The 26,059-nt window shown below is 38.7% G+C and overlaps 1 protein-coding gene across 2 annotated transcripts in view; it reads left to right on the forward strand.

Annotated features, from left to right (window-relative positions):
- Aass (aminoadipate-semialdehyde synthase) overlaps nucleotides 1-26,059 on the forward strand; it is an 85,313-nt gene that overhangs the window by 30,665 nt on the left and 28,589 nt on the right. The window contains exons 2-11 of one of the 2 annotated variants that reach the window (XM_008828874.3): nucleotides 4,951-5,168; nucleotides 6,967-7,143; nucleotides 9,756-9,840; nucleotides 14,981-15,048; nucleotides 15,158-15,304; nucleotides 17,302-17,380; nucleotides 17,497-17,624; nucleotides 20,696-20,844; nucleotides 23,123-23,245; nucleotides 23,596-23,707. In XM_008828874.3, coding sequence (XP_008827096.1) covers nucleotides 4,959-5,168; nucleotides 6,967-7,143; nucleotides 9,756-9,840; nucleotides 14,981-15,048; nucleotides 15,158-15,304; nucleotides 17,302-17,380; nucleotides 17,497-17,624; nucleotides 20,696-20,844; nucleotides 23,123-23,245; nucleotides 23,596-23,707 — 1,278 coding nt within the window. In that variant the 5' untranslated portion in view covers nucleotides 4,951-4,958. Of the gene's footprint in view, nucleotides 1-4,950; nucleotides 5,169-6,966; nucleotides 7,144-9,755; nucleotides 9,841-14,980; nucleotides 15,049-15,157; nucleotides 15,305-16,106; nucleotides 16,186-16,294; nucleotides 16,442-17,301; nucleotides 17,381-17,496; nucleotides 17,625-20,695; nucleotides 20,845-23,122; nucleotides 23,246-23,595; nucleotides 23,708-26,059 lie in introns of those variants that run through there. The other variant, XM_017797100.2, reaches the window with a different exon arrangement.

Below are 26,059 nucleotides of genomic sequence, written 5' to 3' on the forward strand. Positions count from 1 at the left end.
AATGTGACAGTGCCCCTGCTAAGAGGAGACTTGGGGTGGGGGAGATGGGAGGGTGGATGTAGCAGGAGGCCTCCAAAGACAGCACATATCCAGAGCCCTGGGATTCAGTGAGAATTCACTTCACTTCTTGGTCTGTAAATATCCCACCAAAAGGAGCCCATGCCTCCGTACCCTGCTCGGGAGCCCAGTGACTGCTGACAGACTGCAAGGCGCGGACCAATCAGAATATGATACGCTGACTAAAGGACCTTGGGGGCAGAGAAAAGGGAACTATAAGAGAGGGGATGAGGATGGGAGAGTCAAGGCACAGTGGGCATTGCCAAAATTACCCAGGAAAGCTGCTGGCCCCAGCAAGCTGGGCGCTGGGCCACCCAGAGATGCAAAGAAAAAAAAAAGCTTTTTCATCTATATAATATGAGAAATGGAGTGTCTTGAATTTGATGGAGTCTCTCTCCACTTCTGATGAGCTTAACTTGAGATAGGGTTCCAGAAAACTCATTGGCCACCAAAGCTGCCCCAACCTTCAGTTCTAGTCTTGAGTTGGAAGAATGAAACTCACAGACCGCGGAGGGTTTTAGGCAGAAATTTATTATAGTCATAGGTGGGCGCTTAAGAATGATAGAGAGGGTCGATAGACCACATGTATCACAGGAGCAGACCCAGGACATAGGGTGCTATCTAGCTGTAGTCTGGGAACTTCTTAAAGGATTTATGACATAAACTGGAACAGGAGGGGATGAGCTGCTCAGTCCAGTGAGCCAACCACAAAGTATCCATGTGCTCCCTCTCAATCTCAGTCTCATGTAAAGCTTCCTGGAAAAAAATAAGAGACAATAAGGAACCAGGAACCTGCACTCTCTTCTGGAATTCCTTACCTCCAGCAAGGACATTCTCAGAACTGCTGCTGTGGGGTCCCTCCCCTACCTGACCAGTTTCCATCTCCTGCTCTCATCATATAGTTTGTGTGGAATCAAAGCCTGAGCTGACCATCAGCCATTCTCTTGCTATGTGCATCTGCCTCTCCCTGGACTTCCCTTCCTAAAGCCTTCTTAGATGGACTTCTGGCTGCTTGCTTCCCCCTCTGATTTTATTCTGAAGTGTTTAAATGTATAGGTAACAAGTATGCTGGAATGTTTGGTCAGACATTCCCCATCTGTAAGACTCAGGTGCTCTTTAGAACTCGAATTCTCAAGTAACAGAAATGTGTCTCATAAAAGTTTTACTATATGCTATCAGTAATAGGTAGGAACATTAAATTTTTGCAAACATACTGCCAGTGAGCGGCATCTCAAGCCTAATTAAATTTTTAACTTCAAATGGGTTGTCATGTTCATTCGATTTCATGGCTGCTAATGCAGGAGGCTGGTTAAATGCTTTCTCTATAATTCATGCATTCATAGAATGCCTTGAAGCTCCAGTATAAACTCAGGTCAACTATAGTATCATATTTTTGTACACTATACTTCCCTGCTTAATCATTTCTAGTGGGGCAGTGAGATGGCTCAGTGGATAAAAGTGCTTGTTGTGCAAGGCTGACAACCTGAGTTTGATCCCCAGACCCCATGAATAAAAACAAAAAGCCAGATGTAGTGGTGTGTACCTGTAATTCTGGCACTTCTAAGGTGAGGTAGGAGGAAACTGAAATTTAAGGGCCACTTAGTGGAGAGTGTGTAGTACAGCAGCAAAAAGAGCCCTTACCTGCTGGGTGTGGTGGCACACACCTTAATCCCAGCACTCAGTTTGTGTGATCCAGGCTAACCCAGTCTACATAATGAGTTCCAGGCGCTCCAGTATAAACTCAGGTCAACTATAGTATCATATTTTTGTACACTATACTTCCCTGCTTAATCATTTCTAGTGGGGCAGTGAGATGGCTCAGTGGGTAAAAGTGCTTGTTGTGCAAGGCTGACAACCTGAGTTCGATCCCCAGACCCCATGAATAAAAGCAAAAAGCCAGATGTAGTGGTGTGTACCTGTAATTCTGGCACTCCTAAGGTGAGGTAGGAGGAAACTGAAACTTAAGGGCCACTTAGTGGAGAGTGTGTAGTACAGCAGCAAAAAGAGCCCTTACCTGCTGGGTGTGGTGGCACACACCTTAATCCCAGCACTCAGTTTGTGTGATCCAGGCTAACCCAGTCTACATAATGAGTTCCAGGCTAGCTGGGGCTACAGGGAGACCCAGTATCAGAGAGAGAGAGAGAGAGAGAGAGAGAGAGAGAGAAAGAGAGACCTTATCCTGTCTCAGACATGGTAGGTAGCACCCTGATTTCTGAGTTATCTTCTGAACTCCACACATGAACCATGACACAAATACCATGGCCTGAGCATGACAGCACTCCAAATACACAAACAAACGAACAAACAAACAAAATAGCTTTTGTTGGGTTTTTGCTGCCTGTCAGGTTTCAAGTTCACATTCTCATTTCACAGCCATGTGGTGCAGCTGTCACCCAAAGTGCACTTTTCAGGGCACTTAGAACATTTTGCTACGTTATGTATTTTTTAAAGATTCATTTTTATTATTTTTAGTTTTGTGCTTGTGCATGTTGATCTCTGTGTGTATATGTGCACATGAGCATAGGTGCCCATGGAGGCCAGAAGAGGATGTGGGAGCCCCTGGAGCTGGAGTTACAAGCAGTTATGAGTAGCCTGATGTGGGTTCTGGTGACCAAATTCTGCAAAAGCAGTACATTCTTTTGTGTTGTTGTTTGTTTCTTGAGACAGAGTCTCCCTGTAGCCCCAGCTGACCTGTGACACAGTATGTAGACCAGGCTGGTCTTGATCTCTGATAGAGATCCACTTGCCTCTGCCTCCTAAGTGCTGGAATTAAAGGTGTGTTCTACCACCCTACACCATCCTATGTAAGCCGCATGCCTTCTTAACTTTGGAGCCCTGTCTTCAATCCACTGCTTTTGTTTTGATATGACATTTGTCTGTGTTGCTCAGGTTAGCTTTTAATCACTGATTCTCAGTAAACTGGTAGCACTAGAACACAAATGGCCCGAGATTGAAAGTGTGTGATACTGTACCTGGCTTAAGTATTTTCTGCATATAATGTCTCACCTATATGAGGTTTCTAATGTAGAGGGAGGCCTGAATTCTGTTGCTAAGTTTTCCTATGCTCATTAATTTCATAGGGTCTCTCACCTGTATGAATTTTCAGATGTGAACGTGTGGTGCTTTGTGTTAGAAACTTTGCTACATTCTTGAAATTCACAAATTCCTTACCTACACAATGTATGTATACTCTGATGTCAACTGGAGTGTGAGAAAGCTCTCTTCCATTGCTTAAACTTTCATCACATTTGATTTCTCTTACATAGGAAGAGCATTACAGTACAAAGTTTAACCACATTCATCACAGACATCTCACATCCATATAGGTTCACTGGTGTTTAGTAAGGTCAAACAGAAGAATGTTTTCAGACATTCTATATGTTCATGGGCATCTCACCTGTATGAGTTCTCTCTTCTATAGTGAATTGTGACTTGAAGTAGAAAGAGTTCTTATAGTGTGTATATTCATATGGCTTCTCACCTAGCCTGATGCCTTGGGATCTGTAATTTGCTTAACTATTCTGAATTCTTTCAAGTCATGTGTCAATTCTTGGATGTGCAGTAAAATTTGACTTGCAGTAGATAATAGGTCCCTTATTCGTTACATTTGTAGAGCCTGTCACATGTATGAGATCCTTATGTTGAAAGGGGTGCTGCCTGAGAGAAAGATTTCTAGAATTCTATACATTCATAGGTCCTGTCCCATGTGTGAGATCTCTGGTATGCAACCACATGGAAAGATAAAATAAATACCTTTTGTCCTAAATATTTATGTTGAAAAACATATATAAAACTTACTTGTGTAGGACACAGAAAACGCCTTTTGTAAATAGTTTTTGACTAAATGAGTGGACATGTGCAAAGTGGAATAGCCGTTAGAGAAATGGTTGAGACAGGTAGGTTTAAACACAAAAGGCAGAGGGCAGAAATGGAGAACAAGTCAGGAGGGGAAGGGCATGTTTAGAAAGAGAGCCAACAGTGAGGGGGGAAGCCAGAGTCTAAGGTGGGGGCGCAGGGTGGTTTACTGTCATCCTCCTTAAACCTCTAATAACTGTAGTGAAGGAATCAGTGTGATTGGTTGGTTAGTTCTATTGACTTTACAGTCACTGAGAAACAGTACTTTGGTAAAATTCAGTAACAGTGAAAGTCCAGAAAAATGATCGTGTAATTTTGTTTCTTTTTTTACTTTTTTGGGATACCTTTTGCTGTATAGCCTGGACTGGCTTTGAACTCATGGGGCCCCTCTTGTCTGAGCCCTCCAAATACTGAGATTATAGGCATGTGCTACCAAGCTTAATTGATCATGTGATATTAAGGTTTATACATTTTCTGCTACATTTTTTTTGTTTGTTTTCATTCTGCTGATACAGCTTTCTAGAACCGTTTTAAAAACCATTCACTGAGGGCCACCAGGAGGCAGAACACACTGAATGACTCCTATTTAGGAAATTATCAGAGGAGTCATCAGAGGTGCACTGATCTTGAAGGTTTGGTGTAGGCCTTTGCCATTACAGGAATTTCAAGCTTTTATGCCATCAAAATTGAGAGCAGTTTGTGAAGGCTGCTATTGGTTATGTTTTTGTCTTTGTGTAGTAGACTAACTTGTTTAAACTGTTGTGTTAAATACATGTTTGATAAACTTAAAAAGTTATGTTGACTTAGCAGTTATTGATTAGTGGCACATGAGTTTCTCTATATTTTGGATTAAGAACCAAGTTTTGGAAACTTTGGTTTGGTTGCTTTAAAGGAACACTTCCCGCCAGAGATTTGTCCTTTTCCCTTCATCTATCAAGTGGGTTGGTTGTATATTACAACAGCTTTCTAAGGAGACCAGAACGGATCTGTGAGCCCCCCCACCGCCCCCCTTCGCTGTTCTTGCGTTTATTGTACCAGATTTCAAGATGCTCCGAGTACAGCGGCCGAGGCTGGGCAATCTGAGAGCCAGCCTCTCCAGAAGTCTCCACCGTAAGCCGGTGATGGCACTCCGGCGCGAGGATGTGAACGCCTGGGAGCGGAGGGCACCTCTGGCTCCCAGGCACATCAAAGGCATCACCAATCTGGGATACAAGGTCTTGATACAGCCTTCCAATCGACGGGCCATCCACGACAAGGTGAATCAGGGGCATAATATTTTGGAATATGTGAAGTTCTTGTCCTTTAACAATTTTTCAACTGACTATGTTAGCATCGGTTAAGAATCTTTGGCTCCATGAGTTTGAACATGGAGGCTTGCTTGCAAAGCTGTGCTTTTGTGATGTGTCATTCTCCAGTATATCTACTTTCCTTTATGTCTTCTCTTTTGACTTTTGACTATTATTTAGAAGCGTGAAACTCTTCCATTCAGTCTAATCTTTAGAGTATACTAACTATCCCAAATTTGGTTATGGAGAGTTCCTTCAAGGAGGTTCTTGTATTTTTTGGACAATGATTGATTTCATTTCTTTGAACTGTCTCTTTTCATTGGGTAACATATTACTTTAGTTCCACCTGGTGCTTTTCCTGCCTTGTACCTGGAATTAGCTACTTCAGCAAGAATCTTTGATATTTTAAGTATATAGAAAAGAAGATCCAGCATCTGGTATAAGATGAATGCAGCTGGTATTAGACAAGTATATTGTTACTGAGATACGATTGTATACTCAGGCCCTTTCAGAGGACAGAGTTTAGAAACAAATAGAAATGCAAGTGTGCATTTGCACACACACAGTAATACTCATGAGCTAATAATGTTCCAAAATAAAAGTTAATATTGCAGGGTATCTTTACCTTAAAAAATTTGTATTTGCTTGTATTTCCTCCAATAATAAAAACATCTTAATTCTTCATGACTTTAAAGCACAATATTTTTATTGTAACCTATCATATAGAAAAAGTAATTTCAGAATCACAATACTATTATTGAAATTAACAACTCATTAAATGGGTTTTATTCTACCTTTATTCTTATAAGGAATATTCTGAATGTTGTTTGAAGTTCTTTCCTCTGTGATTAAATTATCAATGTGATATAAATGTATATTTATACATTACTATTATTTTTATTCAGTTGTAATTCTTGATAACTTCTATGAATTTATTTTTCATACAAGATAACTTCTATGAATTTAATTTTCAAATAGCTGTAATATTTATAAATTTTAGAGATTAGGTCCTGCCTTCATTCAGTCTGATCTCCTGTGTTTTATTTCCATGTATCTCAAAACTTTCTTTAGTTTCCGATCTGTCATTTCTATGTTTCTTTTGTAAAAATAAGTATCAGTGTTTCTCTTTTGATGTGTGTATGTTCTTATTTCCCACTAGTTGATATATAGATACATTATACATATTGTTTTATACCTGTGTATATATGTATCTGAGTGTATAGAAGATATAATATCCATATATATGCTCTTTTATGACTTTTTGGGCAACAACATATCTTTGATTTTGCTCTCAGTTTCAGTCTATTAATGACTGTATGATAAATGCTGCATTGTGTGAAGTTAGTATAATTTATGTAACTAGTCTACTATAAATAGACTTTTTCTCTCTCTCATATGTATACATATATGTATGTATATTGTAAGGTATCTATATCTATGCTAGGTATATTTAGCCTGAAACTTGCTAGGTAGCCAGTGATGACTTTGAACTTCTGATCCTCCTGTCTCCATTTGTGATCAAATTATAATATGCCCTTAAGTATGAATAGAAAGTGGATTTTCCATTTTTCCCCATAAAAGTCAAACAGGATAGATTTATCTTCAGCCAGAAAGTATAAACATTAAGTTGACTATTTTAATATTTGTTCTAAATCCAACAAATTTTATTCCTTTGAAAGGTTGTACCTTTATTTGTTTTACATTTATTAGAGCAACCACGAACACTATAAATTTGGGGAATAACCATTCGTCAAAATTGCATTCCCAGGAATATGTCAAAGCTGGTGGCATTCTTCAAGAAGATATTTCAGAAGCTTGTCTAATTTTGGGAGTAAAAAGGCCTCCAGAGGAAAAACTAATGTCCAAGAAGACGTATGCATTCTTCTCCCACACAATAAAAGCTCAGGAAGCCAATATGAGCTTGTTGGATGAGGTCCTGAAACAGGTAATTATGACCAATATTTGTATTAATCCAGAAACATATATATATATATATATATATATATGTTTGACTTATAAGTTTTCTTTCAGCATTTATCAGTAGGTCCTGTCACTCACTTCAGTAGGAGAGGTAGTAATATGAGTGGGTGCCCAAATAGTTCTACTGAAGAGTTGAACTATGCTGCTCTGGTTTGGAGTCTATAATAAGAGAAAATTATATCTCATTATTTTATATATTCTGAAATAGAATGAAAAAAAGATTTTCCTCAGGTAGGTATCAATTTATAAAGTCAATGGCATGGATCTATCAAAGAGAATTTCAGAACTGGAAAGAGACTCAGAGATATGTACTCTAACACCATATTTTTTGCATGAGGCTCAGGGAGGCAAAGTAACTTAAGGAGCTTGCATGGATCTATAACACTAGACTTGAACTGGAGACACATTGACATTTAATAGTATCCACAAAGGGAAAAATATTTTTTTTGTGTTGTAAATACTGTGGAAACATTAGCAGCTCCTTGAAGTTTGAATGTTCAGTGACCAAATTTTTACTGAGTGCTCACTCAGTAAATAGTGACACCATTCATTGCAATTAAAATGGAGACTAGTAACTATCCCTGTATTTCTGGAGCTGTTCACAGTGAGGGAGACAGAGGATAAGTAATCAAGGCACCTTATGTCACCAGGCAATATGCAGAATAGAGATAAATATAGTACTGAAGGAGAAAGGAGTGTGGCACTTGGGAGGTGACAATGCAAGGGTACATAGGACCTCATTCTGAAGATGCATTTGAGCAGATATTTGAAGGAGATGAAGGATCAAGCTATGTCTGGCTGTGAAGAGTTTTCCAAGTAGACAGACCAGTGAAGGCAAAGACCTAAGGGCTGTTGTGAATGAGTGGTAGAGTAGGTCATGTTCTGAGATGCATGTTCTGCCTGTAGTCTAACAGTTGGAGGTGGGAGGAGGAAGTAAAATTGATCAGAAGACTTTTAGGCTAGGACAGTCCAGACTCTAGGCCACAGAGGAGAGCGACTGTACTTGGGTGGTGGAGGTGGATGCTGTGACAATTGGGGAATCCTGGAGGCATTTTAGAGGTGAATCCTTCAACATTCACTGTTAACAAGAAGGTAGACTTTGAGAGAAGTCAACAGTGACTAAGGTTTGGGCCTTGGCAACTGGAAAGAGCTGTTGTAGACTGAGAAAGTGCTGCTGTGAAAAAGCAGGCTTGGGTGGGAAGGCTCAGAGCTGAGGATAAGACTTGTCAGAAATGTGCCATCTGGCAATTAGCAGAGAAGCTGGAGGTGTATTGGGTCTGATTCTGTAGCCTAGAACACCTCCTCTTGATGTACATTTGGTCATTGTGAGAGACCAGGTTTCTACAGTCAGGAGACTAAAGAGTGTGGGCAGTGAGTAGAGATGCCAAGGTCTGTGGCTAGAGCGAGGATAACATTGAGTAGGATCTGAGAACAGAGCAGGTATTGCAGCATTCATCAATGGCACCAGAAACGGAAGAAATAGATTTTATATAAGGGAATGGAATATGTTCCTATTAATTTCAAATCTACCTGGGTAGCAGTTAATTTGTTTCTGAAGAGCAGATTCAAAGGTAATTAATGAAAATCATACTGGGAAAACATTCTATCTGAAGCAAAGAAACTCTCTAAGAAGTGCTTTAGAGACTTTTTTTGTTATATGAACTTTTGACCATTATTAGAAAATTAATAAAAGCAGACTCAGCGGGACTGATTTTTGGCAGAACTCTAACAAGTTACTCATAGTTGGATGTACGTTAAATGTTCTTAAATTTGTAAACATGATTTAAAAGTTACACGATTTTCTTTCCCAGGGCTGGGGATGCAACACAGGGCCTTGTGCGTGCTAGGCAAGTGTAGGCTAGCTACAAATCCCAGCCTCTATATCATATGATTTTCAAAGAAATAAAATGACTGCTGAAAATATTCTATAATTATGGTATAGCTAATAGGACTGTTCTGACGGCAGAAAGGTATGTGAAGAGAGAAAAAGAATGTGTTTTGGGCAAAGAAATGTAAGAATGGAGAGAAAAAGGTAAGAGGAAGCAGGGAGAAAGGGAGGAGAAAGGAAGAGAATCTTGGGATAGTGTTACTATTTTTAGATGACTGAGGAACGATGTAAAGGAAGGTGATGCAGGAAGGAGGTAAGAGTTCAAGAAGACAGTTTGTGGAGGACATAGAATGAGTCAAGATTTGCAGACAGGGATTCATCTCAGGAAAGATCTATTCTTTGGGACCAGAAAGAACACTGTGGATAAGGGTACAGGTATGTCTCAGATGGTACTGGGCAGGCTGGGGGCAATGTCAAAATGCTAAAGGGAACATTTTTGCCTTGATTAATTTGTTGTCTCGCATCAAGGAGTGTTTAGCACATGGGACTATTCTTTTAGTTCTAATTACAGCTGGTTTGTGAGCAAGCATTTTCAAAACGTTTAATGGTACACCTGCTGGTAACTTTAGTCAACATGCATTTGCTAAAAGGAAAAAAATGTAAAATTCTTGTTTACATACGTGGTTTACTTGTTGAAGTTGAACCTAATGGACCTGGTTGAGATACTTTCCTCTTCTCAATTTCTTCAGGAAATCCGACTTATTGATTATGAGAAAATGGTGGATCACAGAGGGTTTCGCATAGTGGCATTTGGACAGTGGGCAGGTGTGGCAGGTAGGTTGCCAGGGTTCTAGTGACTATCTAAGCGTATCTGAAGAGTACCCAGGATGTTTTCCCTTCATATTTATTTCCACTGATAAAACAAAAATGGGAGTGTGCTGGTTTGACAAATATCAGAGGAATACAGAGAGAAGATAAATCATAAAATAAATTTTAGAACAAACTTTGAAAAGAAAAGGAAAGTAGGCAGAAGATTAGCACATAGAGAGGCACATAGGAACTCTTTGAATGCCCCTGGTTAGAGAGCTAGGAGCAGAGATACATTTGGTGACAAGACACCGTAAGCAGAAAATACAGAAAGAGAAAGGAGAAAGGAGCTTGCTAGAAGGGTCAAGAGCTAGAGTCTGGAGACTATCTCTGCTCTTGACTTTCATCCCAGCTAGTAGATTGAACTTTCTTTATGTGAGAAACACAAAATGTCATAGCTTGGTTTTTCACCGAATTTTCCCCTGAGAGGGCACAGTTCTAACTAAACCATCACAATGTTTCTCTTAAGTTACAGTTTGGGAATAAGAAAGAATGTTTATTTGGGCTTGCCAACAAAGTTTAGAAGGTCGCTTACAAAGACATGATCTCTGGTGGGCTCTGCCTCTCTGATATTTGGAAGCCAAGCCATCAGCTTGAGTCCCCACTTGCAGTACCCCCTTCCAAAATGGCAACAACCCCTCCCTTTTTTTTTTCCAGTGCTCAGTTTTTCTTCTCTGGGAGGTTCAGTTCTCGTTTCCTCGGAGGACATGCCCACTCAACACTGGGTTTCAGAACAGACTCTTTGAAAGTCCAATAACGAAGGTCATGAACAACTAAGCATTACTTGTTTAGCTTTGTTATATACAAGGATTCCTCACTGTGAGTTTTTGTCATTGCTGTTTTACTTTGGCTAGTCTGCCTTTACCTCCTTATGATCAAATTGAATTTGTCAAAAAAAAAAAATCTCTAGTAGCACATTACTGAGTTGTGCAAAAGATAAGATTGCTTGGCATTCTAGGGTAGTTTTGCGAAAGATATTCATCATTTACTCAAAAATTTCTCACTCAAATATGTTGGAAAAATTGCATATGTAAGTAAATAATTAGAGAAAAATCCATTAATTTTGAACTATTAATATGCCCTAATTTGCCTACTTTTAAAATAATAGAAAGGAAAAAAAATATAAGCAGAATTATGAAACATAAAATTCTTTTCACTTAAACCCCATTTTTTATTTCCTATTTGAACCCGCACTTCATACCTTTTCTCACTCAACATAAATCTCTTCCATCGTAACAGGAAATTAAGTTTCTTAATAGGGAACAATGGGGTAAACCCAGTTGAATACCATTCCCAGACCTTTTGGGACTCACACAGATGAGAGTTTTGTTCATCTGGAGAGAATGAATCATGAGAAATACACTGAGTAACTCAGAAGTCAGCACATTCAGAAGTAGCTCCACACCTATGAATGGGGCATGGTTCTTATTCTTAAGGAGCCAAGTAGGCAAGAAAACACAAAAGTGCAGTGTCCATGCTGGCTGCCAGAGGAAAGGTGGTCAGCTAGAGTAGCTGTTGGAGGAGTGTCCTCAAAACTGTGAAGCTTCGGCTTGATGAGGATTAAAACTGTTCCAGCAAGTGAGGACGAGGGGAGGGAAATTTTCTAAGTCCTGCTATCAGTATACTGGATAAACATCTAGGTAGGCTCACAAAAAGGGAGATGACTGTATTTAGTGATAAGGAATACAAGAGAGGACCTTGTAATCTGTATTACAAATAAGAAAAGTACAGAGAAATACCAAGAATAATCCAGTGAGCTTGACAAACTTGGTGAACTAGACAAATCACTGAAAGACACAAATTGCCAAAACAACTGCAAGATAAGATTAAATGTCAGTACACAAAATATATTCTACTCCTAAGTGTTCACCAAGAAAAATAAAATGTTTTGTAAAAGGAATTTAGTATTGGCTGTGGTAATCTGTACTGTGTTACTCTGTAACTCAGAAGGTTGAGGCAGGAGAATCATTGTGAATATGAGGCCAACATGGGCTAGATAATGAGACCCTGTCTCAAAAAGAGGTTTTCACAACAATTCATAACAGTCTGCAAACAACACAAATGTCCATAGGAGAGAAATGGCTACAAATAGAGTGTGAGATAACCATAAGACGGCAAAATTGTGAGCAACAAAAAGAAAAAAAAGTATTGATGTGAATCTCTAAAATGCACAGGATGAAATGAGACAAACGAAAGATTGTGTGCTTATAATTTCAATTACATGAAACAAAAGAACCTAACTTATACAGACAGTCATAAAGTAATTCTGGTCTAGGATATGTGATAACATGGGCACAACTATTCGTTAATATGCCCACATCCCAAATGGTGCCATCCCATAATCCCCCTCCTCTTTTTTTTTTTTTCAAACTAGCTAGGTATTATTTACCTCTTGCATTGTCTAACCCTTCCACCATGGTTTCCCCATATAAAGTGCCCCATTTTTCCCATTTCTCCCTTATTAATACCCTTCTCCTTATGGTCCCACCTCTCGAGCTCCTTCTTTCGCTTTATCCCCAAAGTTCCTTGCATAACCCTCCCTCCCTCTTCCCTTAAAATAACCCTATTTTATCCATATCTCCCTTATTAACACATTTCCTACTCTTCTTCTTTCAGATTCTTTCTTTTCCTTTACCTCCCTGGTTCCTTTTCATTAATCCTGGTTCCTGTAGTTATGTCTGGATGCAAACTCACTTATCAGGATTTGGTGCTAGGATCCACATATGAGGGAGAACATATGTCGTTTTTTTGTTTTGTTTTGTTTTTTTCCTGAGTCTGTGTTACTTCACTTAGTATAACAGTTTCTAGTTCCATCCATTTACCTGAAAATGTCATGATTTCATCTTTCTTTACTGCTGAGTAAAATTCCATCATATAAATGAACCACATTTTCATTATCCACTCAACAATTGAGGGACACTTAGGTTGTTTCTATCTCTTAGCTATTGTGAAGTTCTTTAGGTATATGCCAAGGAGTGGTATAACTGGGTCAAATGATAGGCTCATTTGTAGTTTTTTAAGAGTTCTCCATACTTCTTTCCATAGGGGTTGAACAAGTTTGCAGTCCCACCAGCAGCAGATGAGTGTTCCCCTTTCTCTGTGTTTTATGACTCTATTGTGTGTCATTTTCAGCAATAGAGTCTTACCTTCAGGTTCTGGAGGGTAATCAAGAGCAGTTACTCCTAATGACTTGTTGGTAGTCTCATAGATTAGTGCATGTCTCAAACTTTATCAGAGATGCTTCTTGCAATAGAAGACAATTAACAAAGAGACAAGAAACTGGTCAACATACAGAAATAAAAGACTGCAAAGTGTTCAACCATAAATGGGATCTCTATATCAATCCCTTGGCCCCCAAGGCTGAGGAATCACTGTGGAAGAGGGGGTGGAAAGAGTGTATGGGCCAGAAGTGGTAGAAGACTACAAAGAAATAGTATTTTGCTGACAGCAGGGCAGTTGCTCATGTGAACTCGCAGCAATTGTGACAGCATGCACAAGATCTGCTCAAGCTCAAGCCAGACAAAATCTCAGCATGGATGGGGAAGTGATCAGAAAGGCCCACCCATAGCTGAGGTTCTATTGGCAATTGATAGCTTCTGGGAGAGGGAGAATCAATTTTCTTTAAGGCATGGCCCCTAGCAGGTCAACCATATTCCAGGTCAGGTTCCACACCTGAGTATTTGGGCATCCAAAATTGAATTTGAGGGGAAAAAAAAGAAACACATGAAGTTGGGTGAGTAGGGAAGTGGAGGCAGATATGGGAGGAGATGAAAATTAATTGTATGAAATTCTGAAAATATTAATAAAAGTATTAAAACAAAACAAATAAAATGTAAGTCATCAAACTGTACCTTTTGAATTGCCTTTTATGGCATATAAATAATTTATTTTAAAGTTGACTTCAATAAAAAGATACAAGGAAGCTTATAGAAATGTGGGGATGGGGAGAGGCATGGAAAGTTCTATCCCCAAACAAAGGAAGAATAGATATGGAGGTCATTGCTCCAGGCATAAGTTTTAGATTTTTGAAGGCCATCCCACTTAAGGCATAGAAAAGATGATTGACTACATTCTGAAATCAAAAGAAAAATCCATACTGAAAGTAGAGACTTATGTCATCTGTATACAGATAATACTTAAATTTAAGACTGGATGAGATTGCCTAAGAAGAAATTAAGATGTGAAGAGACTAGAACCCCAAATAGAATCCTGAGTGTGATTAACATAAATGGAATGCACATAGAGAGAGGTACTTACAGAAAGGTAGGATTAATTCTGGGTTTAGATATGATTGTATATGCCTATAATCCTAGTACTTGAGGCAAAGGGAGAAAGGATTTTGGAATTTGAGGCTAGCCTGCATTAAATAGTGAATTTAAGGGCAGTCTACACTATATAAGGAGACAGGAAGGAAAGAAGGAAGGAATAGAAGGAGGGGTAAAAGTAGGGAAGGAGGAGGGAGGGATGTAGAAGGAAAAATTCAAGTCAGGGATGTTGATGGAAGAGATTGTCTCACCCAAGAGACAGTCTATATTGCCAAATAGCTCTGACAAATACATCAAAACCTGAAAGCATCCACATGGTTTAGTGACGTAGGTCACTAAATCACTGGAAAGAGCCCTAGGGTCAATGGTAATTTTGTTTTTGTTTGTTTACTTGCTTTTGGTATGGGAGGGATGGGAATACATTTAAAAATTGATAAAAATGAACCCATAGAGAGGAGCCATGAAGAGATCAATTAAGGAAGGAATCCCTTCTTTGAAGGGTGAGAAGGGATGAGATCTGTAGGTGAGGTGGAGATTAACTGTTGAGAAGAAGAGGGGTCTCCTTCTATCCTATCAGGGCCAATAGAAAAAAATAGGTGAGGATGCATCTGGGTTAGGACATTTGATGGTTGAAACTAAATGGCATTGTAAGATGTCTTGAGGCCCTTCTGAATCTGAGATACTATGGTCTGTGTTTCCTTAGGACACCAAGCCAGTTGAAAAAGGACAAAGAAAAAAAATTTTTTTCTCTCTCAATAAATGTCTTTGAACAGAATTTTTTGTGTATTGTTATTCAACTCCACTTAATTAATGGTCTTTCTGTTGGTCTGGTTCTGTGATAGGGATGATCAACATTCTACATGGAATGGGTTTAAGGCTCCTTGCTTTGGGACATCACACACCTTTTATGGTAAGAGAATTTTCTTTTGTTTATTTTTTGGAAACACACATCACACTTTCGGCATAGAAATATATCTGATCAGCCAGGACTGACGTGACTTTTGTGTGCTTGCTTTCAGCATCTTGGCATGGCTCACAACTATAGGAATAGCAGTCAGGCTGTGCAAGCTGTTCGTGATGCTGGCTATGAAATATCTCTGGGTTTAATGCCAAAGTCAATAGGACCCTTAACATTTGTATTCACGGGGACTGGTAATGTATCAAAGGTAAATTTCACCTGTCCTCTCAGTAAAGCAGTCTGAAACTCTGAACATGTAGGCATTTGTGGACATTTCAAAGAGATGAACACATTTTATTTGGGGTATTTCTGTTACCTACACATTTTTCTTATGACAAAGAGCAGTAACAGTCTAAATGTATTCTTTGCATTTAGTTGATTTTATCTATTAGAGGCTTGACATCTCCCTCCCTCCCTCCCTCCCTCCCACCCAAGAGACAGTCTATATTGCCAAATAGCTCTGACAAATACATCAAAACCTGAAAGCATCCACATGGTTTAGTGACGTAGGTCACTAAATCACTGGAAAGAGCCCTAGGGTCAATGGTAATTTTGTTTTTGTTTGTTTACTTGCTTTTGGTATGGGAGGGATGGGAATACATTTAAAAATTGATAAAAATGAACCCATAGAGAGGAGCCATGAAGAGATCAATTAAGGAAGGAATCCCTTCTTTGAAGGGTGAGAAGGGATGAGATCTGTAGGTGAGGTGGAGATTAACTGTTGAGAAGAAGAGGGGTCTCCTTCTATCCTATCAGGGCCAATAGAAAAAAATAGGTGAGGATGCATCTGGGTTAGGACATTTGATGGTTGAAACTAAATGGCATTGTAAGATGTCTTGAGGCCCTTCTGAATCTGAGATACTATGGTCTGTGTTTCCTTAGGACACCAAGCCAGTTGAAAAAGGACAAAGAAAAAAAATTTTTTTCTCTCTCAATAAATGTCTTTGAACAGAATTTTTTGTGTATTGTTATTCAACTCCACTTAATTAATGGTCTTTCTGTTGGTCTGGTTCTGTGATAGGGATGATCAACATTCTACATGGAATGGGTTTAAGGCTCCTTGCTTTGGGACATCACACACCTTTTATGGTAAGAGAATTTTCTTTTGTTTATTTTTTGGAAACACACATCATACTTTCGGCATAGAAATATATCTGATCAGCCAGGACTGACGTGACTTTTGTGTGCTTGCTTTCAGCATCTTGGCATGGCTCACAACTATAGGAATAGCAGTCAGGCTGTGCAAGCTGTTCGTGATGCTGGCTATGAAATATCTCTGGGTTTAATGCCAAAGTCAATAGGACCCTTAACATTTGTATTCACGGGGACTGGTAATGTATCAAAGGTAAATTTCACCTGTCCTCTCAGTAAAGCAGTCTGAAACTCTGAACATGTAGGCATTTGTGGACATTTCAAAGAGATGAACACATTTTATTTGGGGTATTTCTGTTACCTACACATTTTTCTTATGACAAAGAGCAGTAACAGTCTAAATGTATTCTTTGCATTTAGTTGATTTTATCTATTAGAGGCTTGACATCTCCCTCCCTCCCTTTTATTTTGGCTCACTGTCTAACTCATGTAGCTATTCTTGTCTTTTTAACTACACCCCAGTGACTAACTCATTCATTGTTAATGATAAAAAGTGCTATTCTTAGTATGATCTATTTTTCTACGTAACTGTTTAGAATTTTGCTAGTAAGAAAGTAAGAAAGATTAATACAAAACTAGAATCTACGCTTCCTTTCAGAGTGATTTTGAGACTGCATATATAATCTTGAGAAACAAAATTGAAAAGTAGGTCTGTAATGAAGATAGTTTACAAACTGAGCATATCTGTTAGTGTTATATTATGAGGTAATATTTCTTCTGTAGGAAACATAATTTTCCTATTTGAAATGACTTCTGCAATGGATCAGAAATAAAAACAAATAGATGCACCGCATTCCACCCAGATTTTTAAACTGTTGTTTCTATTCGAACAAGTTTTTTTTTTTTTTAAGACAGTCCCTTTTAAAAATGCATGCATTTCCAACTGAAGGCAAAGATGGTTTGCGGGCTACCAGTAAGACACCCATCTGTTCTTCTGTGCTGCAGTTCTAGTAACAGGCAGGGCAAGTGGAGCCATGTAGTTGTGAGTCCACGCATGAATCATGTTGGCTGCTGCCCTATTCAATTTTGATTTTTCTTGTGCATTATGTATAGGGAGCCCAAGAAGTCTTTAATGAACTACCCTGTGAGTATGTGGAGCCCCATGAATTAAAAGAAGTTTCCAAAACTGGAGGTAAGGGATGGTGGACGATGCCTTTTATTGTTTCATTAGTCTTTGTGCTAGTATTTTATCCCCATAAATCATTCTCATTTGTCACTTACTTTACTTATTTCTCCTTTCTTTGCAAGACCTCAGGAAAGTGTACGGGACAGTGTTAAGTCGCCATCATCATCTTGTCAGGAAAACAGATGGTGTGTATGATCCTGTAGAATATGAGAAATATCCCGAGCGCTACATAAGTCGTTTTAATACTGATGTGAGTATCTACTCGTCTTTTATTTGGTTGCTATGATACATCATAGGTTGCTTTTTGAGAGAAAAATATAAATGCACCCCTTGATTCTTCAGGTCCTCATATTGACTGTGAGTCCTTTGGTTCTCATGCGTGGGTTTTAGGAGTTGGCTCTCACTGGTGCTTGGAGTGGCATTTGTTTAGTGGTTTGGGGGCCTCTGTGGGCATGCTCTTAGCTTTACTGTCTCTCTATTTCAAGCCTGCATGTGTTCAGAAGCTTTAATTCATTCCCTATGGATTCCTGTTTTGTGTATTAGCCTGGACTAATTAGAGCTGCTGGCAAAATGTAATGTCTGTGAAGCTTGAGCTTAAGGTAGATTTGACCTTTCTATATTTTTTGTTAGGATTGAACCTAGTGCCCCTTACAAGCGCAGCAGTTATTGTACCACTGAGCTTCATATCATAGGTGTGTTCTTCCTGTGGCCACAGATTGTAATCATAAACTCTGCTGCTTCTTAGCTGACTTTTTATTTACTAAAAGACCCAAAGCAGACTAACTTTATAAAGAAAACAGATTTATTTAGTTTAGCGTTTTGCGTGCCTGGTGTACAAAGCTTACTTCAGGCTCTTTCACAGAACTGCATCACGTCATGGTGAAAGTACTTGTGTATTTTTGCCATGTTGTCTCTTTCCCTTTTCTCATTAATCTTTCATGAGGATTTAATCATGGAGATTTTGCTCTGACTAACTCAGCCATTAAATAATTCAAGTTCCAAAGTCTCCTCTGAGACTCAAGGCTAATAACTTCTTCAGCCATAAACCCTATGAAATGAAAAACAGGTTGCATACTTTTAAGATACAGTGACAGGTCAGCCTGAGGGCATGTATGCATGCATTCCATTCCTGAAGGCAAGAACAGGCATGCAGAAAGGAGTAACTGGCCCAAAGCAAACAAGAGCAAAGCACACCAGGGCAGACTTCAACTCTGAGAGCACCAAATCAAGTGTCTTTTGCACAGTGGGCCAGATGTTGATCTTTTCCCCGGGCTGTGGGCAGCTCTACCCCTACATATTTTTTAGGTTGTGCAGCTGCTGTCATAGGTTAGGCTTTCCCTGCCTAGGAAGCATGTTGCCTAATATTTTCCTCAGGTTTTTCTGGTTGCTTACTCTTCTGGAGGCCCTTCTCTGACTTGACTCCCATGGCTCCACTAAGCATCAGTTCATTTAGAGTGCCTTGTAGAGATTTCAACTCTTCAGGAAACTTTTGCTGGACTTCCCAGGCTATCTTTGGAAAATCTTGGCAGAAACGACTATCACCCTATAATATTCCACTTAAAATACTCTAGATTTTTCCTTTCTTCTTCCTTTCCCCTTCTATCCCTCCCTCCATTCTTTTTCCCTCTTTTTCTTTGCATTCTTCCAGTGTAGTGTCTCTCTCTCTCTCTCTCTCTCTCTCTCTCTCTCTCTCTCTCTGCAGGATCTTTCTATATAGCGTAGGTTTGCCATGCTGGCCTCACACTTAAAGTCTCTGTCTCTACCTCTCAAATACTGGGATGGTGAGCATGTGCCACCATCATGGCTGGCTGTAACTCCTTCTTGTATTTTTGTTTTTGTTTTGCTTATGGTGATAGAGATAGAAACTACAACTTTGGGCATGATAGGCAAGCACCCTACCACTGAGTGCCATCCCCAGACTGTTCTGGGATTTTTTTGCTAGCCTATTCTGACTCTTCCAACTTCTGTCAGTTAATCAGTTCTAAAGCTCCCTAAACATTTCAGGTGTAGTTATAATAACAATTACTACTCCCAGCATCAACATTTTTTTAGTCAGCTTTGCATTATTACAACAAAATACCTGAAGCACCTTTATAGAAAGAAAAGATTTATTTACACTCACAGTTCTGGAAGAGGTGTAAATCTAAGATCAGGCAACTCCATTGCTCCGATTTCTGGTGAGTGTTGGGAGTAGGAATGGTGGGATCATTTTTGGTTGGGCATCTCAAATTGGAAGAGATAATATCTCACATGGAAAGGGAGAGTGATAGAGAAGAGACTAGTCTCCTAATATCCCTTTGGTGGACAAATCTCCAAAGACCCAAAGACTTCCCACCAGGGTCCAACTTACAGACCTTTGGAGACACTCACCATTCATATTATAGCAGCCAGACATCTCTAAATGCTTGGCTGGGTGAAATGGTTTGCCTATATAAGCAGTAGACCTCTTTCTGGTGCCCCAAAATGTGACTTACAAATCAAGTGGCTCCATTTTCTAAGAAATACAATTTATTGATGATGGTTTCGGTAGTCATTAACCATGTATTAATCATCCTAAAAATAATGTCTTGAGGAACAAGCAAACCATAAAGCAAACATAACCCAAAATACATGCACTTATGAAAATACTTTAAAGTAATATTAAATGTATTTGCATAAACAGCACTTTTAGATTCCAATATGAACCTTAGCTATTTTAGCATGTACAGTGTGTTTCAGAGAAGTGTCTTAGCTTCAGAATGGGACTGGGAGGAACAAAAAATATGAAACAAATTTTAAGTTGTCCTGAACTGCAAGTACTAATGATTAGATACATCCTGAAATTGACAGTGATATACCTAACACATGTTCATGTAAATGTGTATGTATGAACAGTTCCCAAGTTTGTTGCTGTTGTCTGATTAATCCTCAAGGCATTCTTTTGAGGAATGAACTATGTCTTAAATCCACCTGATAGGTAAAAAAAATAGAGCTCAGAGAAGTTAAGATAGCATGACTAGGGTCATACCCTCGAGTATTTGAACTGGAACTAGAGCTTTTTGTCATTTGATTCTTTGCTATTTCTTTTTCCTGACTGTGTAATAATTACAAAATAAAATATGAATATGCTTATAATATTCATATTTTTCACTGTCATGGAGTAATTATATAGTGAAAGCTAGGTGAATATCTTTTCCTCAAAAGATGGCGATTGACCTGGACAATAAAAACATTCAGTAGAAGTAATACTGAGGATTTATCGTGGGCTTTACTCCTAGCTCTCTGTCAGAATACTGTATTAAAATATAACCTGCTTTGTTGAACATGGAACTTGCTTTGCAGATTGCACCCTATACAACTTGTTTAATTAATGGAATCTACTGGGAACAAAATACCCCTCGTCTGCTAACGCGCCACGATGCTCAAAGTCTCCTGGCCCCGGTCAAGTCCTCAGTTGTTCCGGTTGAAGGCTGCCCCGAATTACCACACAAGTAATTTGACACAGTTATCGCTCCCTTCTTTAAACTCACTTCTGACTTCTATAACTCCATGTAGCATTCCAAAGCTACCTCCTCATCCCTCTCTGGTCTATTACTTTGTTTCACAAAATTCATAATCATTTATTTTCCTGTGTTTATAGTTTTTCTCTCTCCCACTAGAATTTAATCTCTTGAAAGATAGGGGTCTCTTTGTATGAAGAATATTATCTGGTTTAAAATAGTATTTAAGTAAATAGTTCTTAAATACCAAGTAAAGTAATTAATTAGTAGGTATTTCTGGAGTATCTTGTCTATCTGGGACTCTGCTAAGAGAAGAGTACAGGGTCTGTTTGCTGCTCTGAGGAGACCTGCTAACCTCAACATGGATTTGAGTAAAGAAAGATTTAGTACTTATAGCAAGTGAAGAGAGCACTAGGGATAATTCCCAAAAAGCAAGGGCCTTTTGTTTTTAAACTTGTTTAAAGTACTCAACGCATTTTCTTTTTATGAAGGTATGAACATTTAGAGATAATATAAAAACTCCTCCATATTATGTAAGCCTAACTCATCATGACATGAAGAGCTTGGATATTCCTGAGAGTGCTGAGTTCAAGGTTACATTTCTTCACGTACTGCATGCATGTTCGGAAAAAAAGGAACGGGAATCCCTCTTTGCAAACTTTAGCTCATTTAAAAAGTATGGGTCAGGATGTGTTGGTGATTTTGTCCTTGTGAGTTTCCCTGAAGGTTTCCTGGAAGACATGTTAATAATCATTTAAAGGTATACCAGCTTCCTCCCTCCGCCCCCATCAAGCAGTTATTGTCCCTAAAAGTATCTGATGAGGGGTTAACACTGGGCTCAGCAAAACCTTGTAAAGGAAGAGTGAGCATGAGAATTCCCTATGTAGGTCTGCTAAACATGGAACCAGCAAGGTTTAAGAGTGGGCATTCTAGCTCTAGTATACAGTGCTAATGTGGGCATGTGGTAACAGGAGATAGAACAGCAGAATTGTGACCGGTCTCTAAAAGCTTTCAAATGCCTATGACTTTTGTTCATAATTGAGAGGTTTCCAGGTGATCATTTGTAGAATTATATAGTACAGTCAACCTTTCATATCCATGGGGAGTTGTTTCTAGAATCCCAGGAATGCCAATATCTGAAGACGATGGTTTCTTATGTAAAGGAATGAACGTATGCACATGTGCCTGTATGTTTCACATCATCTCCATATAACTTTTTGATACCTAATACATGAAAATGAATATAATTAGTTGGGTCTGTTTATGTTGATCTGTGATCATAGCTACTTGGGAGGTTGAAGAAGGAGGATTGTAAGCTTAAGGCCAGTCTGGGTTAGAGTGACTTAAAGACCACTCTGGTTAACTTAGTGATGCCATCTCACAAGAAAAAGGAAAAAAGTGGCTGGAAATATATCTCAGCAGTCAAGAGGCCAAGGTTCTAGTTTCAATTCCTACTATTGTAGAAAAAAATGTTTACAATCAATTTAAATTGCATATATGTATAACATGGTTAAAATAAAACCCATTTGTCCAATTTATATATGCTAATAAAATTATTACTAAAATGCTGTGTTGTTTAGTAATAATGTGAAGGAAAAAAAAACATGCGTTGAATACTGATGCAACATAGTTTTAAATGCTTTTGAGTCTCCGTTGGGTCCAGGGATGTGGAACTCATGATGTGGAGAGCCAGCTAGCCAATTATCTAGAGTTGGTAGTTATTTACAGATGGTAGCTAAGCTGTCTTTATGCAGTCTGCTAGCAACTTCTTCTCTAGGGGAGGGATTTCCCCCTTTTGTTTTCTTTCTTTCCCCTTTTGTTTTCTTTCTTTCCCCTTTCTTTCTTTCTTTCTTTCTTTCTTTCTTTCTTTCTTTCTTTCTTTCTTTCTTTCTTTCTTTCTTTCTTTCTTTCTCTTTCTTTTCTTGATGCTGTTTTTTTTTGAGGCAGGGTCTTCTTGTTATGTATACCAGGTTGGTCTATATCTCACAGAGATCTACTTGCCTCTGCCATTCCAGTGCTGAGATTAAAGATGTGTGCCACCATGCCCAGCTTTGTGCTGTTAGTCTTGCTCTAACTTAGACACTTAGGATGCTGAAGAATTCTCTGTATCCCAGTACAATGTCCTGAAGACTGAATAAAGAATAAAGAACCTAAATGCTGGCATCCACATTGCAATCTATTCCAAGCATATTTCACTTTTATTTATTGTTAGTCTCTTCGAGGGCATCAGAATTCTACCCTCTCATTTGAGTTTTGATGTCATTTTCAGACTTGTGGCAATATGTGACATTTCAGCAGACACAGGAGGGTCTATAGATTTTATGACTGAATGTACTACGATAGAGCATCCCTTCTGCATGTACGATGCAGACCAGCATATTATTCATGATAGGTGAGTTTGCAAAGCTGCTACTTCTTAATCCTAAAACCTAGTTTAAAGTACTCAACATTTTACTTTTTTATGAAGGTATGAAAATTTGGTGATATATACTCAAACATACTAAAAAAATTAGTGGAAAAATCACACAGAATTTTAAACACTTGAATACATATACACTATATGTAAGTGGGAGATGGATTACTAAGTAAAGCAAAGGTTTTGTTTGAAAAGTTTTCCTATCTATATGCTCTTTTATGACTGTAAATGACAGTGAGGCAAATATAATGCAATAGACACTGGTAGAAATTAATGCTTTCAAGTCATACTTTGAACATGTGAATAACACATGTTGCTTCTCCTAGTGTTGAAGGCTCTGGGATTCTGATGTGTTCCATTGACAATTTGCCAGCACAGCTTCCAATTGAAGCTACAGAATACTTTGGAGACATGCTTTACCCTTACGTGGAAGAAATGGTAAGGAAGGTGGTAGCCTAAGCAGCAGCTCTGTGACCTTAAGTAGAATTATGGAGTGAGCTAATGAATGTTCTGGTCTTCTGTATCTAAGAAATCTGTTGTGAAATGAATTGCCAGCCCTACCTCTAGTGTGCTTGCAGGCTCATTTTATTCTATGTACCCTATTACTTGTCTCATGAGAACTGTGATCATATCACTGAGTTCATGCTTACAATTGGATTCATCATGTTATCTTATTTATTGAGTGTTCATAACATAGGAGGATAGGATGTGCTTTATCATCAATATTCTTGCTGTCTAGATCAATTTATATGGGGGCATTCTTACTGTACTATAATTAAAAGTTTTAAAAAATCAGAATATGCAAAATACTTTTGGATGTCAGCAGCTAGTGTTTTGTTCAGTGAAAACTTATACTGAGATCGTGTTTGTGTTCTGATGGACTGCTGGAGTCCTGTGTAATCTAAATTCCATTCTCTTTACAAAAGAAAGTTTTCCTTACTCCCGTGTTCCTCTTGGGCTGCAGCCTGCCTCTGGCAGAGATTCCAAGCATGACTAGTAGCTCTTGTTTGCAGCTTCATCCTCACTCCACAGTATTCCATTGTGTGACTATACCAAGATTTATTTACCTGTTCTGTTACTGATGAATATTTGGGGTATTGCTTGCTACTATGAATCTTTAACCCATCTTTTGGTATACACATGTTTATTTTTCCCTTGTTGGATATATGATTGCCGTACAAGTTCTGGTTCACAGATCATATTCAGTTTTGTGAAGCATTGCCAAGGAGTTTTCCAAAATGCTAAGATCTTTCCCATCAGCACTGTGTAGGAGTCCTAGCTGCTCCACATCCTCAGTAATATTTTGCATGATTAATTTTTTAGTTTTGTTATTTGTTTGTATTGTCATCTCATTGTGATTTTGATTATCGTTTTTCTGGTGGATAACAAGATTAGGAAATTTTGTGTATTTGTCTCTCTAAATCTGTTTTATTAATTAGTAAATTCTGTTTTTCCACAATTTCATACATGTGCACTATGTGTTCTGGTTGCACGCCCCCCATGCTCCCCTAGTTTCCTCTCACCTTTACCAACTCCCTCCTCCTTACAAATCTCTTTCACCTGTTTACTAGTTTTGGTTTTGTTTAGTGTCTGACAGGTTTAATCAGGGCTGTCTATGTGACCCTAAGTTTGGCACTAACCATCAGAGCCTGGTGGGCTCACCAGCAGGTATAGAACTGGGTTCCATGTTTCTCCCTCTCCCAGAATCTGTTGGTTGCCAATAGATCGGCACTAGCTGGTAGCACCCCATGAGTCCCTTCCCCCTCCATAGCTGATGGTTAGAAGGACCCAACTGCTGTGAACCCAGTGCCAGTACACACAGCGGCTATGAGTCCTTGGTTGGCATAGCTGTCGTGCTTAGCAGATGTATTTTGCAGCTGCTCCTTCGACCCGCTGGCTCTTACATTCTTTTCACCCCCTCTTAAGAGAAGCTTCCAGCCTTTTATTGGTAAGTATGACATTTACCATTAAGTTCTCATGTACTTTTTCATAGCAAAGACTTTTGAAATTATGGTAGCTGTTATATTTTTACGTGTGTTTTCTGTGTTCATCAAGTTTATATGACTTTTTCTTTGTTTTGTTAATCTGAGAATTATGACATTTGGTTTTCAAATCAAACCCATCTTCACATTCTTAGGATGAACTTGGCTATAATATATTAATCTTTTATTTATGACCAAATTCAGGTTGCTTATAACTATATTAACATCTGTTTATTTTACCATGTGGAGATATTAGGGTCATTTTCTATTTGGGGCTAGTGCTATTGATTCTACTATGAACATTTCCTGGTGTATTTCTGGAATATGCCTCTGTGTGTGTGTGTGTGTGTGTGTGTGTTCATATATACTCATTACCTATACTTTTGTTGCATTCACACATTGATTTGTCTTATTAAGAATTGCTACATCTATGTTCATGAATGAACTTAACCTAGTTCTTTCTTATCATGTCTTTATTAGATTTGGCTATCAATGTTATATTGGCTTCATAAAACAAGTGACAGTCTTTCTTACATCTTTCATGATATTGATATTACTTCTATGTTAAAAGTATTTACTGGCCTTATCCCAGCACTCGGGAGGCAGAGGCAGGTGAATCTCTGAGCTCAAGGTCAGCCTGGTCTACATAGTGAGTTCCAGGCCAGCTGGGACTGCAGGGAGACCCTGTCTCAAAAAGACAAAAAAAAAAAATGTATTTTCTGGCAAAACTGTTTGTATTGGGAGCATTTCCATTTGGTTTTATTTTGTTTACTCTTACTATGTTTCATAGAGTAATTTAAATTTTTTA

The sequence above is a fragment of the Nannospalax galili genome, unplaced genomic scaffold (genome assembly GCF_000622305.1).
Source record: "Nannospalax galili isolate Female #2095 unplaced genomic scaffold, S.galili_v1.0 scaffold413, whole genome shotgun sequence".
NCBI classification, from domain to species: Eukaryota; Metazoa; Chordata; class Mammalia; order Rodentia; family Spalacidae; genus Nannospalax; species Nannospalax galili.